A 16,982-nucleotide genomic window follows, 5' to 3' on the forward strand; every position below is an offset into this window, starting at 1 on the left:
GGAGACAGAGACAGAGAGAGAGAGAGACAGAGAGAGACAGAGACAGAGAGACAGAGGAACAGAGACAGAGAGAGAGAGAGAGAGAGAGAGAGAGGACAGAGACAGAGAGAGAGAGTGTGTTCATGTAGTAGTAATTGCACTTGAATATACACTGTGCATACAAAACATTAGGAACACCTGCTCTTTCCAGGACATAGACTGACCAGGTGAATCCAGGTGAAAGCTATGATCCCCTATTGATGTCACTGATGTTATATCCACTTTAATCAGTGTAGATGAAAGGGGAGGAGTCAGGTTGAAGAAGGATTTATAAGCATTGAGACAGTTGAGACATGGATTGAGTATGTGTGCTATTCAGAGGGTGAACGGGCAAGACAAAATATTTAAGTGCCTTTGAACGGGGGATGGTAATAGGTGCCAGGCCACACAGGTTTGAGTGTGTCAAGAACTACAACGCTGCAGGGTTTTAGACGCTCAACAGTTTCCCGTGTGTATCAAGAATGATCCACCACCCTTTGGGTCCACCACTCAAAGAACATCCAGGGTCCAGCATCCCTGTGGTCCACCATCCCCGTGGTCCAGCATCCCCGTGGTCCACCACACCCTGTGTTTCACCGTCGCCTGTGGTCCAGCATCCCTGTGGTCCAGCATCCCTGTGGTCCACCATCCCTGTTGCCCACCATCCCTGTGGTCCACCATCCCTGTTGCCCACCATCCCTGTGGTCCACCATCCCTGTTGCCCACCATCCCTGTGGTCCACCATCCCTGTGGTCCACCATCCCTGTGGTCCAGCATCACTGCTTTTGAAACCTTGAAGAGTCCATTCCCCAACATATTGAGGCTGTTCTGAGGGCAAAAGGGGGTGACACTCATTAGGAAGGTGTTCCCTAATGTTCTCTACACTCAGTGTATATAATAAAACACACTACTATTTCAGTTGTGGACAACAGATCATAACTCACCGTGGGCCTGAATCCTAACATTCTTTCTATGAATTGACGGCATGATGAATGAAAGTGGAGTTAGGATTGGGGGCATTAGTGTGTTCAATACTTTCATAGCAGTTGTGGCAATGAAATTATCAAGCAGAGATATATCTGAACTATTTAAACTATTCAAGACAATCTGCAGAAAAAGTCCCTGAGCTAGCTAGCGTACATTGATCATTTTGCAGATGTTAGCTAGCTAGCGTACATTGATCATTTTGGCGATGTTAGCTACCTAGCGTACATAGATCATTTTGGCGATGTTAGCTACCTAGCGTACATTGATCATTTTGGCGATGTTAGCTACTAGCGTACATAGATCATTTTGGCGATGTTAGCTACCTAGCGTACATTGATCATTTTGCCGATGTTAGCTACCTAGCGTACATTGATCATTTTGCCGATGTTAGCTAGCTAGCGTACATTGATCATTTTGCCGATGTTAGCTAGCTAGCGTACATTGATCAGTTTGGCGATGTTAGCTAGCTAGCGTACATTGATCATTTTGGCGATGTTAGCTACCTAGCGTACATTGATCATTTTGCCGATGTTAGCTAGCTAGCGTATATTGATCATTTTGCCGATGTTAGCTACCTTGCGTACATTGATCATTTTGCCGATGTTAGCTAGCTAGCGTACATTGATCATTTTGGCAATGTTAGCTAGCGTACATTGATCATTTTGGCGATGTTAGCTACCTAGCGTACATTGATCATTTTGGAGATGTTAGCTAGCTAGCGTACATTGATCATTTTGGCGATGTTAGCTAGCTAGCGTACATTGATCATTTTGCCGATGTTAGCTAGCTAGCGTACATTGATCAGTTTGGCGATGTTTGCTAGCTAGCGTACATTGATCATTTTGCCGATGTTAGCTACCTAGCGTACATTGATCATTTTGGCGATGTTAGCTACCTAGCGTACATTGATCATTTTGGCGATGTTAGCTACCTAGCGTACATTGATCATTTTGGCGATGTTAGCTAGCTAGCGTACATTGATCATTTTGGCGATGTTAGCTAGCTAGCGTACATTGATCAGTTTGGCGATGTTAGCTACCTAGCATACATTGATCAGTTTGGCGTTGTTGTTGAAAATCAAGGCAGCAGATTTCACCTGACTGATTCCAAAGTCTATGGTCGTCGTTCAACGATGACGATTCATTTTTTTTAAATGAGGAAAAACTGAATCTGTTTCATGCGATAGTTCACTCATTTCTCTATTCCTGAGGTAGCCCAGGTGTGAAATGATTTGAACAAATGCTGCATAGCTGGCCGTCAAAAACGCGTAACATTTTTTTTTTTTTATCTCACATCAAGGTCGTATAAAAAAACATTAACGAACAATATATTATTCCTGAACTCTAAACCAGATTTATTTTAGATTTGTCATTAAATACTCCTTAATTTCAGGATATTTTTCACAATGTTTCCCCTATGAGTAGGTGGAGTGTAGAACTGCTACTTCTACTGGTATAAACTGACACGTTGAGGAGGAGGACCAGGGTCTTACTTTTGGGGGGCCTTTGTCGCCCTGTCTAGAAAAATAATCTAGCTAGGGGAAACACCGGAGGGAGGCGGGAGATCCTCAGACCTCAGTGCCGTCGTTGCCGAGGTTGTTGTGGAGCTTGACCTCCAGGTTGACCTGCTTGACCTTCGCCGCTCCGTTGACCTTTGCCCCTCCGTTGACCTTAGAGTTGACGCTGTCGTGATTCCGGTTGATGTTCCTGACGGTGCAGTGTTTAGAGCTAAAGTTCTTCTCCAGGGTCCTCTCTAGATAGACCTCTACCTTGGTGTTCAGAGGGTACTCCTCCGCCATCTTGGACGGCTTCTTTCCAGCCGACCGTCGGCACTTCCTGAAGAGTAAAAAGGAACCCAGCAGGACGAGGACCAACAGGGTCAGCGCAGCCACGCCCCCGCCCGTAGATCCTCCCATCTGGGGGTTAAATGTGGAGGCAACGGGGACCTCGAGTCGGAGAATCTTCATGTTGGTTCCATTCTTCGTCTGGTCGCCCTCGTTATCATAGATCAGAGACTCATCGAGGGTGAGATGCCCGCTTTGGTCCACCAGGTCCCGGCGAGCGCGGCTGTAGGCGATGCTTTGCCTCAGCTGATTGGTCAGGTCCCTGCGAGCCCGCACCATGTCGCTGCTGTGTGCAAGCTGATGGGTCAGATAACGCTGGATCCTGGGGCCGGAGATGGACTCTGGACCAATCACATAGATCACCTGCAGGTACCACTGATGTCCCGCCTCCACCTGTCAATCAAGAGAGAGAGTTAAAGAGATTATCCAGTACTTTGTATACTTTAGCCAGTAGTTCTGAAAGTATCACTCACAAGCCAAAAGAGGTCCCTTTTATTAAATTATGATGGTTCAGTGGATAAGTCTTGGTCTCCACTGACCTTGTACAGGGCATCAACCTTCATGGTAAAACCATCAACACCAGGCATGGCTGTCATGGTCTGTAGTTCGGTGATATCCGACGCAAAGTTGGCCTCGAAGGGAACATCATGGAAGAACCTGTCACAGACTTCAGGCTGCTTCCGATCCTGCAGAAGAAACGTTACATCAACACTGTCATTACCGATCTGCACCATATATCAAACATTAGCATACATGCTAACAGTATCTACATCTATACCATGTAAATACTAGCATACATGTTAACAGTATCTACATCTATACTGTACAAATACTAGCATACATGCTAACAGTATCTACATCTATACCGTATAAACACTAGCATACATGATAACAGTATCTACATCTATACCGTATAAACACGAGCATACATGTTAACATACATGCTAACAGTATCTACATCTATACCGTATAAACACTAGCATACATGTTAACAGTATCTACATCTATACCGTATAAACACTGCCATACATGTTAACAGTATCTACATCTGTACCGTATAAACACTGCCATACATGCTAACAGTATCTACATCTATACCGTATAAACACTGCCATACATGCTAACAGTATCTACATCTATACCGTATAAACACTAGCATACATGCTAACAGTATCTACATCTATACCGTATAAACACTAGCATACATGCTAACAGTATCTACATCTATACCGTATAAACACTGCCATACATGCTAACAGTATCTACATCTGTACCGTATAAACACTGCCATACATGCTAACAGTATCTACATCTATACCGTATAAACACTGCCATACATGCTAACAGTATCTACATCTATACCGTATAAACACTGCCATACATGCTAACAGTATCTACATCTGTACCGTATAAACACTGCCATACATGCTAACAGTATCTACATCTGTACCGTATAAACACTGCCATACATGTTAACAGTATCTACATCTATACCGTATAAACACTGCCATACATGTTAACAGTATCTACATCTATACCGTATAAACACTAGCATACATGCTAACAGTATTTACATCTATACCGTATAAACACTAGCATACATGCTAACAGTATCTACATCTATACCGTATAAACACTAGCATACATGCTAACAGTATCTACATCTATACCGTATAAACACTGCCATACATGTTAACAGTATCTACATCTATACCATATAAACACTGCCATACATGTTAACAGTATCTACATCTATACCGTATAAACACTAGCATACATGTTAACAGTATCTACATCTATACCGTATAAACACTAGCATACATGCTAACAGTATCTACATCTATACCGTATAAACACTAGCATACATGCTAACAGTATCTACATCTATACCGTATAAACACTAGCATACATGCTAACAGTATCTACATCTATACCGTATAAACACTAGCATACATGCTAACAGTATCTACATCTATACCGTATAAACACTGCCATACATGCTAACAGTATCTACATCTATACCGTATAAACACTGCCATACATGCTAACAGTATCTACATCTGTACCGTATAAACACTGCCATACATGCTAACAGTATCTACATCTGTACCGTATAAACACTGCCATACATGCTAACAGTATCTACATCTATACCGTATAAACACTGCCATACATGCTAACAGTATCTACATCTATACCGTATAAACACTAGCATACATGCTAACAGTATCTACATCTATACCGTATAAACACTAGCATACATGCTAACAGTATCTACATCTATACCGTATAAACACTAGCATACATGCTAACAGTATCTACATCTATACCGTATAAACACTAGCATACATGCTAACAGTATCTACATCTATACCGTATAAACACTAGCATACATGCTAACAGTATCTACATCTATACCGTATAAACACTAGCATACATGCTAACAGGGTGGATAAAAGCAGTTACATCGGCTATGGATGTGGAATATACAAATGTTGTTTAAATCTCAAAAGTAGTTTCAGTAAACTTGTAGTTTCCAGCAGTCCTAACAGAACTCCCATTATTGTAAACATTAGTGTAAACAATCCAACACTACGATACCAGTGCCCTGACTCGCACAACAATAAGATTCCTCCTATTTGAATAGCTCACAGTCTTTGAATATATTTCTTAAAACTATGACTACACACTGAGAAAAAGTGAAAAGACCAGTTTGACCGATCACATGGGTGGGCGGTCACATTGGGTGACATACCACAGACAAATCAAAAGCCTTGCCTAGCAACACCTCGGTCGTGGGTACAAGTTCCAGAGAGACAACGTACGAACAATGTACGCAGTCTTTAATACAAGTCGGTTTGGATGAAAGCGTCTGCTAAATGGGATGTACGGAATCGACAAGCAGCGACAGTCCAGGTTACATTCTAGGTTGTCTTCATTGCAGTCACACTGAACAGATTATCAGAGTGCATTTCACTAATGCAAAAAATAGACAACACAGAACAATAGTACAACAACATTAGAGGACAATGGAAGTTAAATAACAGGAGCCAACCGTACCAGAATCAGGAACCTGTGTTTGAGGTGTTTGTTGGTCTGGATGCAGCCGTACTGAGGGCCCTCGTTGTACAGAGTCGCTGTGGGGTCGAAGAAAGGCACGTATCCATCACGTCCCGTACACAGGTACACCTTCTCCAGCTGCAGCTTGAAGGCTGAGTTCAGGTTCTGCTCTGGGTTCCACAGCACTCTGCCGTACAGCGTCTGGCCTGTAGGGGCACCAGAGACATGCTAGGTTAGGTGATACATAAGGTTTATTATGTAATATGATACAAAGTGGCAAAAATGCATTACATACAACAGGCTACATATATATATATATATATACAAAGAAATGTATTCAATACATACAATACATTTACTGCAATATATATGATATATTACGCAGGAAGCTTAGAGGTTATAGTGTTGGGCCAGTAACCAAACTGCAATATATATGATATATTAAGCAGGAGGCTTAGAGGTTATAGTGTTGGGCCAGTAACCAAACTGCAATATATATGATATATTAAGCAGGAGGCTTAGAGGTTATAGTGTTGGGCCAGTAACCAAACTGCAATATATATGACATATTAAGCAGGAGGCTTAGAGGTTATAGTGTTGGGCCAGTAACCAAACTGCAATATATATGACATATTACGCAGGAAGCTTAGAGGTTATAGTGTTGGGCCAGTAACCAAACTGCAATATATATGACATATTAAGCAGGAAGCTTAGAGGTTATAGTGTTGGGCCAGTAACCAAACTGCAATATATATGACATATTAAGCAGGAGGCTTAGAGGTTATAGTGTTGGGCCAGTAACCAAACTGCAATATATATGATATATTACGCAGGAAGCTTAGAGGTTATAGTGTTGGGCCAGTAACCAAACTGCAATATATATGATATATTACGCAGGAGGCTTAGAGGTTATAGTGTTGGGCCAGTAACGAAACTGCAATATATATGACATATTAAGCAGGAAGCTTAGAGGTTATAGGGTTGGGCCAGTAACCAAACTGCAATATATATGATATATTATGCAGGAAGCTTAGCAGTTATAGTGTTGGGCCAGTAACCAAACTGCAATATATATGGCATATTAAGCAGGAAGCTTAGAGGTTATAGTGTTGGGCCAGTAACCAAACTGCAATATATATGATATATTACGCAGGAAGCTTAGAGGTTATAGTGTTGGGCCAGTAACCAAACTGCAATATATATGATATATTATGCAGGAAAATTAGCGGTTATAGTGTTGGGCCAGTAACCAAACTGCAATATATATGACATATTACGCAGGAAGCTTAGAGGTTATAGTGTTGGGCCAGAAACCAAACTGCAATATAAATGACATATTAAGCAGGAAGCTTAGCGGTTATAGTGTTGGGCCAATAACTGAACTGCAATATATATTCAATATTAGCACCTATCATACTACTATGACATTCATGTTTCAATGAGTGAACTTTTCTCAGACTAAAGATCCCACTTTGAGTTTGCTCAGTGATGTGTGGAACAGTCATTGTACCCATAGAGAAGGCTCCCTTGTAGTCCATCTCAGCCATGGATATGTCGGAGATGGCTGGGTCCATCATGAACACCTTCTCATTGTTGCACAGCTGAAACTCAGTGTTGAGGGAGTATACCACTGGGACGGGCCGGTTGGTCTGCTGGAAGGCTATAGGTAACTGGAATCTGAGGGAAGGGAGGACAGGTTGGTCTGCTGGAAGGCTATAGGTAACTGGAACCTGGAGGGGAGGGAGGGCAGGTTGGTCTGCTGGAAGGCTATAGGTAACTGGAACCTGGGGGAAGGCTATAGGTAACTGGAACCTGGGGGAGGGAGGACAGGTTGGTCTGCTGGAAGGCTATAGGTAACTGGAACATGGGGGAGGGAGGGCAGTCTTGGTCTGCTGGAAGGCTATAGGTAACTGGAACCTGGGGGGAGGGAGGACAGGTTGGTCTGCTGGAAGGCTATAGGTAACTGGAACCTGGGGGGAGGGAGGGAGGACAGGTTGGTCTGCTGGAAGGCTATAGGTAACTGGAACCTGGGGGGAGGGAGGGCAGGTTGGTCTGCTGGAAGGCTATAGGTAACTGGAACCTGAGGGGAGGGAGGGAGGGCAGGTTGGTCTGCTGGAAGGCTATAGGTAACTGGAACCTGGGGGGGAGGGAGGGCAGGTTGGTCTGCTGGAAGGCTATAGGTAACTGGAACCTGGGGGGAGGGAGGGAGGACAGGTTGGTCTGCTGGAAGGCTATAGGTAACTGGAACCTGAGGGGGAGGGGAGGGCAGGGTGGTCTGCTGGAAGGCTATAGGTAACTGGAAACTGAGGGGGAGGGAGGGAGGGCAGGGTGGTCTGCTGGAAGGCTATAGGTAACTGGAACCTGAGGGGGAGGGAGGGAGGACAGGTTGGTCTGCTGGAAGGCTATAGGTAACTGGAACATGGGGGGAGGGAGGGAGGGCAGGTTGGTCTGCTGGAAGGCTATAGGTAACTGGAACCTGGGGGGAGGGAGGGAGGGCAGGTTGGTCTGCTGGAAGGCTATAGGTAACTGGAACCTGGGGGGAGGGAGGGAGGGCAGGTTGGTCTGCTGGAAGGCTATAGGTAACTGGAACCTGGGGGGAGGGAGGGAGGGCAGGTTGGTCTGCTGGAAGGCTATAGGTAACTGGAACATGGGGCAGGGGGGGCAGGTTGGTCTGCTGGAAGGCTATAGGTAACTGGAACCTGGGGGAGGGAGGACAGGTTGGTCTGCTGGAAGGCTATAGGTAACTGGAACCTGGGGGGAGGGAGGGAGGACAGGTTGGTCTGCTGGAAGGCTATAGGTAACTGGAACCTGGAGGGGGGAGGGAGGGCAGGTTGGTCTGCTGGAAGGCTATAGGTAACTGGAACCTGGGGGGAGGGAGGACAGGTTGGTCTGCTGGAAGGCTATAGGTAACTGGAACCTGGAGGGGGAGGGAGGGCAGGTTGGTCTGCTGGAAGGCTATAGGTAACTGGAACATGGGGCGGGGGTTCAGGTTGGTCTGCTGGAAGGCTATAGGTAACTGGAACCTGGAGGGGAGGGAGGGCAGGTTGGTCTGCTGGAAGGCTATAGGTAACTGGAACCTGGGGGCTGGAGGGGTAGGGAACCTGGAGGGGGGAGGGCAGGTTGGTCTGCTGGAAGGCTATATGTAACTGGAACACTGGGGCGGGAGGGGGACAGGTTGGTCTGCTGGAAGGCTATAGGTAACTGGAACCTGGGGGGGTGGGAGGACAGGTTGGTCTGCTGGAAGGCTATAGGTAACTGGAACCTGGGGGAGGGAGGACAGGTTGGTCTGCTGGAAGGCTATAGGTAACTGGAACCTGGGGGAGGGAGGACAGGTTGGTCTGCTGGAAGGCTATAGGTAACTGGAACCTGGGGGGAGGGAGGGAGGGCAGGTTGGTCTGCTGGAAGCTATAGGTAACTGGAACATTTGGGGGAGGGAGGGCAGGTTGGTCTGCTGGAAGGCTATAGGTAACTGGAACCTGGGGGAGGGAGGACAGGTTGGTCTGCTGGAAGGCTATAGGTAACTGGAACCTGAGGGGGAGGGAGGGCAGGTTGGTCTGCTGGAAGGATATAGGTAACTGGAACATGAGGGGAGGGAGGACAGATTGGTCTGCTGGAAGGCTATAGGTAACTGGAACATGAGGGGGAGGGAGGGAGGGCAGGTTGGTCTGCTGGAAGGCTATAGGTAACTGGAACCTGGAGGGGGAGGGAGGGCAGGGTGGTCTGCTGGAAGGCTATAGGTAACTGGAACCTGGAGGGGGAGGGAGGGCAGGTTGGTCTGCTGGAAGGCTATAGGTAACTGGAACATGGGGCGGGGGGGGCAGGTTGGTCTGCTGGAAGGCTATAGGTAACTGGAACCTGGAGGGGAGGGAGGGCAGGTTGGTCTGCTGGAAGGCTATAGGTAACTGGAACCTGGGGGGGGGGAGGGAGGACAGGTTGGTCTGCTGGAAGGCTATAGGTAACTGGAACATGGGGCGGGGGGGGCAGGTTGGTCTGCTGGAAGGCTATAGGTAACTGGAACCTGGAGGGGAGGGAGGACAGGTTGGTCTGCTGGAAGGCTATAGGTAACTGGAACCTGAGGGGGAGGGAGGGAGGGCAGGGTGGTCTGCTGGAAGACTATAGGTAACTGGAACATGGGGCGGGGGGGGCAGGTTGGTCTGCTGGAAGGCTATAGGTAACTGGAACCTGGAGGGGAGGGAGGGCAGGTTGGTCTGCTGGAAGGCTATAGGTAACTGGAACCTGGGGGGAGGGAGGGAGGACAGGTTGGTCTGCTGGAAGGCTATAGGTAACTGGAACATGGGGCGGGGGGGCAGGTTGGTCTGCTGGAAGGCTATAGGTAACTGGAACCTGGAGGGGAGGGAGGACAGGTTGGTCTGCTGGAAGGCTATAGGTAACTGGAACATGAGGGGAGGGAGGACAGATTGGTCTGCTGGAAGGCTATAGGTAACTGGAACATGAGGGGGAGGGAGGGCAGGTTGGTCTGCTGGAAGGCTATAGGTAACTGGAATCTGAGGGGAGGGAGGGAGGGCAGGTTGGTCTGCTGGAAGGCTATAGGTAACTGGAACCTGGAGGGGAGGGAGGGCAGGTTGGTCTGCTGGAAGGCTATAGGTAACTGGAACCTGGAGGGGGAGGGAGGGCAGGTTGGTCTGCTGGAAGGCTATAGGTAACTGGAACATGGGGCGGGGGGGCAGGTTGGTCTGCTGGACGGCTATAGGTAACTGGAACCTGGGGGGAGGGAGGGAGGACAGGTTGGTCTGCTGGAAGGCTATAGGTAACTGGAACATGGGGCGGGGGGGCAGGTTGGTCTGCTGGAAGGCTATAGGTAACTGGAACCTGGAGGGAGGGAGGACAGGTTGGTCTGCTGGAAGGCTATAGGTAACTGGAACCTGAGGGGGAGGGAGGGAGGGCAGGGTGGTCTGCTGGAAGACTATAGGTAACTGGAACATGGGGCGGGGAGGGCAGGTTGGTCTGCTGGAAGGCTATAGGTAACTGGAACCTGAGGGGAGGGAGGGAGGGCAGGTTGGTCTGCTGGAAGGCTATAGGTAACTGGAACCTGAGGGGGAGGGAGGGAGGGCAGGGTGGCCTGCTGGAAGGCTATAGGTAACTGGAACCTGAGGGGAGGGAGGGCAGGTTGGTCTGCTGGAAGGCTATAGGTAACTGGAACCTAGGGGGGAGGGAGTGAGGGCAGGTTGGTCTGCTGGAAGGCTATAGGTAACTGGAACCTGGGGCGGGGCAAGCCAGTCAGGTTGCTATATGTAGAGCAGCATAACCATTCCTAGAATTCTGGTTTAAACACTCTAGTTTCAACTTATTACAGACAGAGAGCAAGCAAGGTAATCAATAAGTAAATAACAAACGTCCAAGGATGGACCGCAATATACACTTCCGTTCAACAGTTTGTGGTCGCTTAGAAATGTCCTTGTTTTTGAAAGAAAATATATATTTTTTGTCCATTAACATGACATCAAATTGATCAGAAAAACTGCGTAGCTGGAAACCGCAGATGTTTTATTGAATATCTACATAGGCGTACAGAGGCCCATTATCAGGAACCGTCACTCTGTCACACCCTGATCTGTTTCACTTGTCTTTGTGCTTGTCTCCACACCCCTCCAGGTGTAGCCCATCTTCCCCATTATCCCCTGTGTATTTATACCTGTGTTCTCTGTTTGTCTGTTGCCAGTTCGTCTTGTTTGTCAAGTCAACCAGCGTTTTTGTGTCTCAGCTCCTGCTTTTTCCCTAGCCTCTCTTTTCTCATCCTCCTGGATTTTGACCCTTGCCTGTCCTGACCCTGTACCTGCCCGCCTGACCACTCTGCCTGCCCCTGACCCTGTACCTGCCCGCCTGACCACTCTGCCTGCCCCTGCCCCTGCCCCTGCCCCTGAGCCTGCCTACCGTCCTGTACCTTTGCCACTGTTGCTGTAATAAACATTGTTACTTCAACACGGTCTGCATCTGGGTCTTACCTTGACACCTGATACACTCCTGAGTTCCAATGGCATCAGAGCAACAGTTTTCAGCTGTGCTAACAAAATTGCAAAAGTCTTTTTTTAAAGGCTTTTAGCCTTTTAAAATGATAAACTTGGATTAGTTAACACAACGTGCCATTGGAACGCAGGAATGATGGTTGCTGATGATGGGCCTCTGTACACCTATGTAGATCTTCCATTAAAACTCACCCGTTTCCAGCTACAATAGTCATTTACAACATTAACAATGTCTCCACTGTATTTCTGATCAATTTGATGTTATTTTAATGGACCAATATTTTTGTGCTTTTCTTTCAAAAACCAGGACATTTCCACAAAGTCCACAAACTTTTGAACGGTAGTGTACATTTTACAGACACAGTATATTTTTACATTAGTTATATTTTCTTTGTTTTTCAGTCCCATACTTCAGCTAACCTCAACCCCTCCCATAATCATTTTTTGGGGGGGTGACATACTTCTCTGGGGCCCGCACTAAGAAGTGTATGGTGGCTGTGGAGGGACATACTTCTCTGGGGCCCTCACTAAGAAGTGTATGGTGGCTGTGGAGGGACATACTTCTCTGGGGCCCTCACTAAGAAGTGTATGGTGGCTGTGGAGGGACATACTTCTCTGGGGCCCTCACTAAGTAGTGTATGTGGCTGTGGTGGCTGTGAGGGACATACTTCTCTGGGGCCCTCACTAAGTAGTGTATGGTGGCTGTAGAGGGACATACTTCTCTGGGGCCCTCACTAAATAGTGTATGGTGGCTGTGGAGGGACATACTTCTCTGGGGACCTCACTAAGTAGTGTATGGTGGTTGTAGAGGGACATACTTCTCTGGGGCCCTCACTAAGTAGTGTATGGTGGCTGTGGAGGGACATACTTCTCTGGGGCGTGGGCAGTGCAGGACAGAGGCTTGTCTCCAGGGTCGGTCCAGGACTGGGTGGGCTGCACGGTACAGGGGATCAGAAACACGGTGTACTCACCAGAGTAGTCCTTCCTGGAACACAAGAGGGAAACACTTTTGGGAAGCCCCTTGTAAACATAGATCATTCATAAGACATGAGGACTTGCATTGGGTCCCCAGGCTGATACCTAGGCTTTAGCTTAACTTATCAGGCTAACAGGCTGATACCTAGGCTTTAGCTTAACTTATCAGGCTAACAGGCTGATACCTAGGCTTTAGCTTAACTTATCAGGCTAACAGGCAGATACCTAGGCTTTTTATTAGCCTGGCTTTTATTAGCAGAGGCTGAACAGGCTGAACAGGCTGACCTAGGCTTTAGCTTAAATTAGCAGGCAACAGGCGATCAGGCTGATACAGGCTGATACCTAGGCTTTTATTAGCAGGCTAACAGGCTGATACCTAGGCTTTAGCTTAACTTAGCAGGTGAACAGGCTGATGCCTAGGCTTTAGCTTAACTTAGCAGGCTAACACATTTTTTTGTGATGACCAGGAGATCTACATTCAAACCCTCTGACACTAATTCTCCAGAACGTAGAGAAAGCAGTTAGCGTTGGGCTGGAACAAAAGTCTGTCCACCAAGTAACCCTTACTGACCAGCTGTGCAAGAGCAAATGGCCCTCCAGAGCTGGTAGGGAGAGTCAAAGGACTTGAAATATATACACTGCTCAAAAAAATAAAGGGAACACTTAAACAACACAATGTAACTCCAAGTCAGTCACACTTCTGTGAAATCAAACTGTCCACTTAGGAAGCAACACTGATTGACAATAAATGTCACATGCTGTTGTGCAAATGGAATAGACAACAGGTGGAAATTATAGGCAATTAGCAAGACACCCCCAATAAAGGAGTGGTTCTATAGGTGGTGACCACAGACCACTTCTCAGTTCCTATGCTTCCTGGCTGATGTTTTGGTCACTTTTGAATGCTGTCGGTGCTTTCACTTTAGTGGTAGCATGAGACGGAGTCTACAACCCACACAAGTGGCTCAGGTAGTGCAGCCCATCCAGGATGGCACATCAATGTGAGCTGTGGCAAGAAGGTTTGCTGTGTCTATCAGCGTAGAGTCCAGAGCATGGAGGCACTACCAGGAGACAGGCCAGTACATCAGGAGACGTGGAGGAGGCCGTAGGAGGGCAACAACCCAGCAGCAGGACCGCTACCTCTGCCTTTGTGCAAGGAGGAGCAGGAGGAGCACTGCCAGAGCCCTGCAAAATAACCTCCACCCAGCCACAATTGTGCATGTGTCTGCTCAAACGGTCAGAAACAGACTCCATGAGGGTGGTATGAGGGCCCGACGTCCACAGGTGGGGGTTGTGCTTACAGCCCAACACCGTGCAGGACGTTTGGCATTTTCCCAGAGAACACCAAGATTGGCAAATTCGCCACTGACGCCCTGTGCTCTTCACAGATGAAAGCAGGTTCACACTGAGCACGTGACAGACGTGACAGAGTCTGGAGACGCAGTGGAGAACGTTCTACTGCCTGCAACATCCTCCAGCATGACCGGTTTGTCGCTGGGTCAGTCATGGTGTGGGGTGGCATTTCTTTGTGGGGCCGCACAGCCCTCCATGTGTTCGCCAGAGGTAGCCTGACTGCCATTAGGTACTGAGATGAGATCCTCAGACCCCTTGTGAGACCATATGCTGGTGCGGTTGGCCCTGGGTTCCTCCGAATGCAAGACAATGCTAGACCTCATGTGGCTGGAGTGTTTCAGCAGTTCCTGCAAGAGGAAGGCATTGATGCTATGGACTGGCCCGCCCGTTCCCCAGACCAGAATCCAATTGAGCACATCTGGGACATCATGTCTCGCTCCATCCACCAACGCCACGTTGCACCACAGACTGTCCAGAAGTTGGCGGATGCTTTAGTCCAGGTCTGGGAGGAGATCCCTCAGGAGACCATCCGCCAACTCATCAGGAGCATGCCCAGGCGTTGTAGGGAGGTCATACAGGCACGTGGAGGCCACACACACTACTGAGCCTCATTTTGACTTAAGGACATTACATCAAAGTTGGATCAGCCTGTAGTGTGGTTTTCCACTTTAATTTTGAGTGTGACTCCAAATCCAGACATCCGTGGGTTGATAAATTTGATTTCCATTGATAATTTTTGTGTGATTTTGTTGTCAGCACATTCAACTATGTAAAGAAAATAGTATTTAATAAGAATATTTCATTCATTCAGATCTAGGATGTGATAATTTAGTGTTCCCTTTATTTTTTTGAGCAGTGTATTTATCTATTTCTATAACTGTATATAACAGTATGTCTGTGTACTGACCAGCTGTAAGAGCAAATGGCCCTCCAGAGCTGGTAGGGAGAGACAAAGGACTTGAAATATCTATTTATCTATATCTATAACTGTATATAACAGTATGTATGTTTACTGACCTGCTGTAAGAGGAGGTGGCTTTCCAGAGCTGGTAGGGAGAATCAAAGGACTGGGCGCTCCAGATGAGCTGCATGTCGAACTCTATCCCCCCCAGGTGGTCCGGGACCATTAGGTGGGACTTGTGGCCAGGCAGGGTGTGGTGTTCTTGGACAAACTGGCCTGGAGGAGGAAGAGGGAGAAAACTACAGGTTAGTCATCGTGTTACAGACCACTATTGACCTGGTCTCACAGGAATCGGGATCAGACCTCAACACAGTGGTCTCCTTCAAAAATATGGAGTCGAGACCACTGTTGACCTGGTACATGTATTTTAAAATGATATACTACAAAAGTAATAGGATACTAATTAATGTGGTGTTCTGGTACAAACTGTCCTGACAAAGCAGAGACAAACGCATACAGTGTCATCGGAAAGTATTCAGACCCCTTAACTTTTTCCACATTTTGTTACGTTACAGCCTTATTCTAAAATTGATTAAACCCCCCAAAAATCCTCAGCAATCTACACACAATACCCCATAATGACATCACAATACCCCATAATCACATCACAATACCCCATAATGACATCACAATACCCCATAATGACATCACAACACCCCATAATGACATCACAATACCCCATAATGAGAAACTGAAAACAGGTTTTAAGACATTTTACAGATACTATTAAAAACAGAAAACAGAAACACCTTATTTACATCAGTATTCAGACCCTTTGCTATGAGATTGGAAATGGAGCTCATTTGCATCCTGTTTCCATTGATCATCCTTGAGATGTTTCTACAACTTGATCGGAGTCTATCTGTGGTAAATTCAATTGATTGGACATGATTTGGAAAGGCACACAACTGTCTATAAAAGAGATCTCCATAGAGCTCCGAGACAGGATTGTGTCGATGCACAGATCTGGGGAAGGGTACCCAAACAATTCTGCAGCATTGAAAGTCCCCAAGAACACAGTGACCTCCATCATTCTTAATGGAAGAATTTTGGAACCAACTATACTTTTTCCTAGAGATGGCTGCCCGGCCAAACTGAACAATCGGAAGAGAAGGGCCATGGTCAGGAAGGTGACCAAGAACCCAATGGCCACTCTGACAGAGCTCCAGAGTTCCTCTGTGGAGATGGGAAAACCTTCCAGAAGGACAACCATCTCTGCAGCACTCCACCAATCAGGCCTTAATGGTAGAGTGGCCAGACGGAAGCCACTCCTCAGTAAAAGGCACATGACAGCCGACTTGGAGTTTGCTAAAAGGCACCTAAAGACTCTCAGACCATGAGAAACAAGATTCTCTGCAGGCCTGAATGCCAAGCGTCACGTCTGTAGGAAACCTGGCACCATCCCTACGGTGAAGCATGGTGGTGGCAGCATCATGCTGTGGGGATGTTTTTCATTGGAAGAGACTAGTCAGGATCGAGGAAGAGATGAATGGAGCAAAGTAGAGAGAGATCCTTGATGTAAACCTGGCCAGAGCGCTCAGGACCTCAGGATGGGGTGAAGGTTCACCTTCCAACAGGACAACAACCCTAAGCACACAGCCAAAACAACGCAGGAGTGTCTTCAGGACAAGTCTCTGAATGTCCTTGAGTGGCCCAGCCAGAGTCTGGATTTGAACCGGATCAAACATCTCTGGAGAGACCTGAAAATAGCTGTGCAGCAACGCTCCCCATCCAACCTGACAGAGCTTGAGAGGATCTGCAGAGAAGAATGGGAGAAACTCCCCCAATACAGGTGTGCCAA

The 16,982-nt window shown here is 47.2% G+C and overlaps 1 protein-coding gene across 1 annotated transcript in view; it reads right to left on the reverse strand.

Annotated features, from left to right (window-relative positions):
* Positions 1 to 1,781: 1,781 nt before the first annotated feature.
* The window catches only part of LOC112239503 (extracellular matrix organizing protein FRAS1-like), a 316,408-nt gene continuing 301,207 nt past the window's right edge, over positions 1,782 to 16,982 (reverse strand). The window contains exons 53-58 of the mRNA XM_042321247.1: positions 15,238 to 15,397; positions 12,761 to 12,877; positions 7,419 to 7,585; positions 5,909 to 6,114; positions 3,388 to 3,534; positions 1,782 to 3,241 (exon numbers count right to left, since the gene is read on the reverse strand). Coding sequence (XP_042177181.1) covers positions 2,573 to 3,241; positions 3,388 to 3,534; positions 5,909 to 6,114; positions 7,419 to 7,585; positions 12,761 to 12,877; positions 15,238 to 15,397 — 1,466 coding nt within the window. The 3' untranslated portion in view covers positions 1,782 to 2,572. The remainder of the gene's footprint in view (positions 3,242 to 3,387; positions 3,535 to 5,908; positions 6,115 to 7,418; positions 7,586 to 12,760; positions 12,878 to 15,237; positions 15,398 to 16,982) is intronic.

The sequence above is a fragment of the Oncorhynchus tshawytscha genome, linkage group LG04 (genome assembly GCF_018296145.1).
Source record: "Oncorhynchus tshawytscha isolate Ot180627B linkage group LG04, Otsh_v2.0, whole genome shotgun sequence".
NCBI classification, from domain to species: Eukaryota; Metazoa; Chordata; class Actinopteri; order Salmoniformes; family Salmonidae; genus Oncorhynchus; species Oncorhynchus tshawytscha.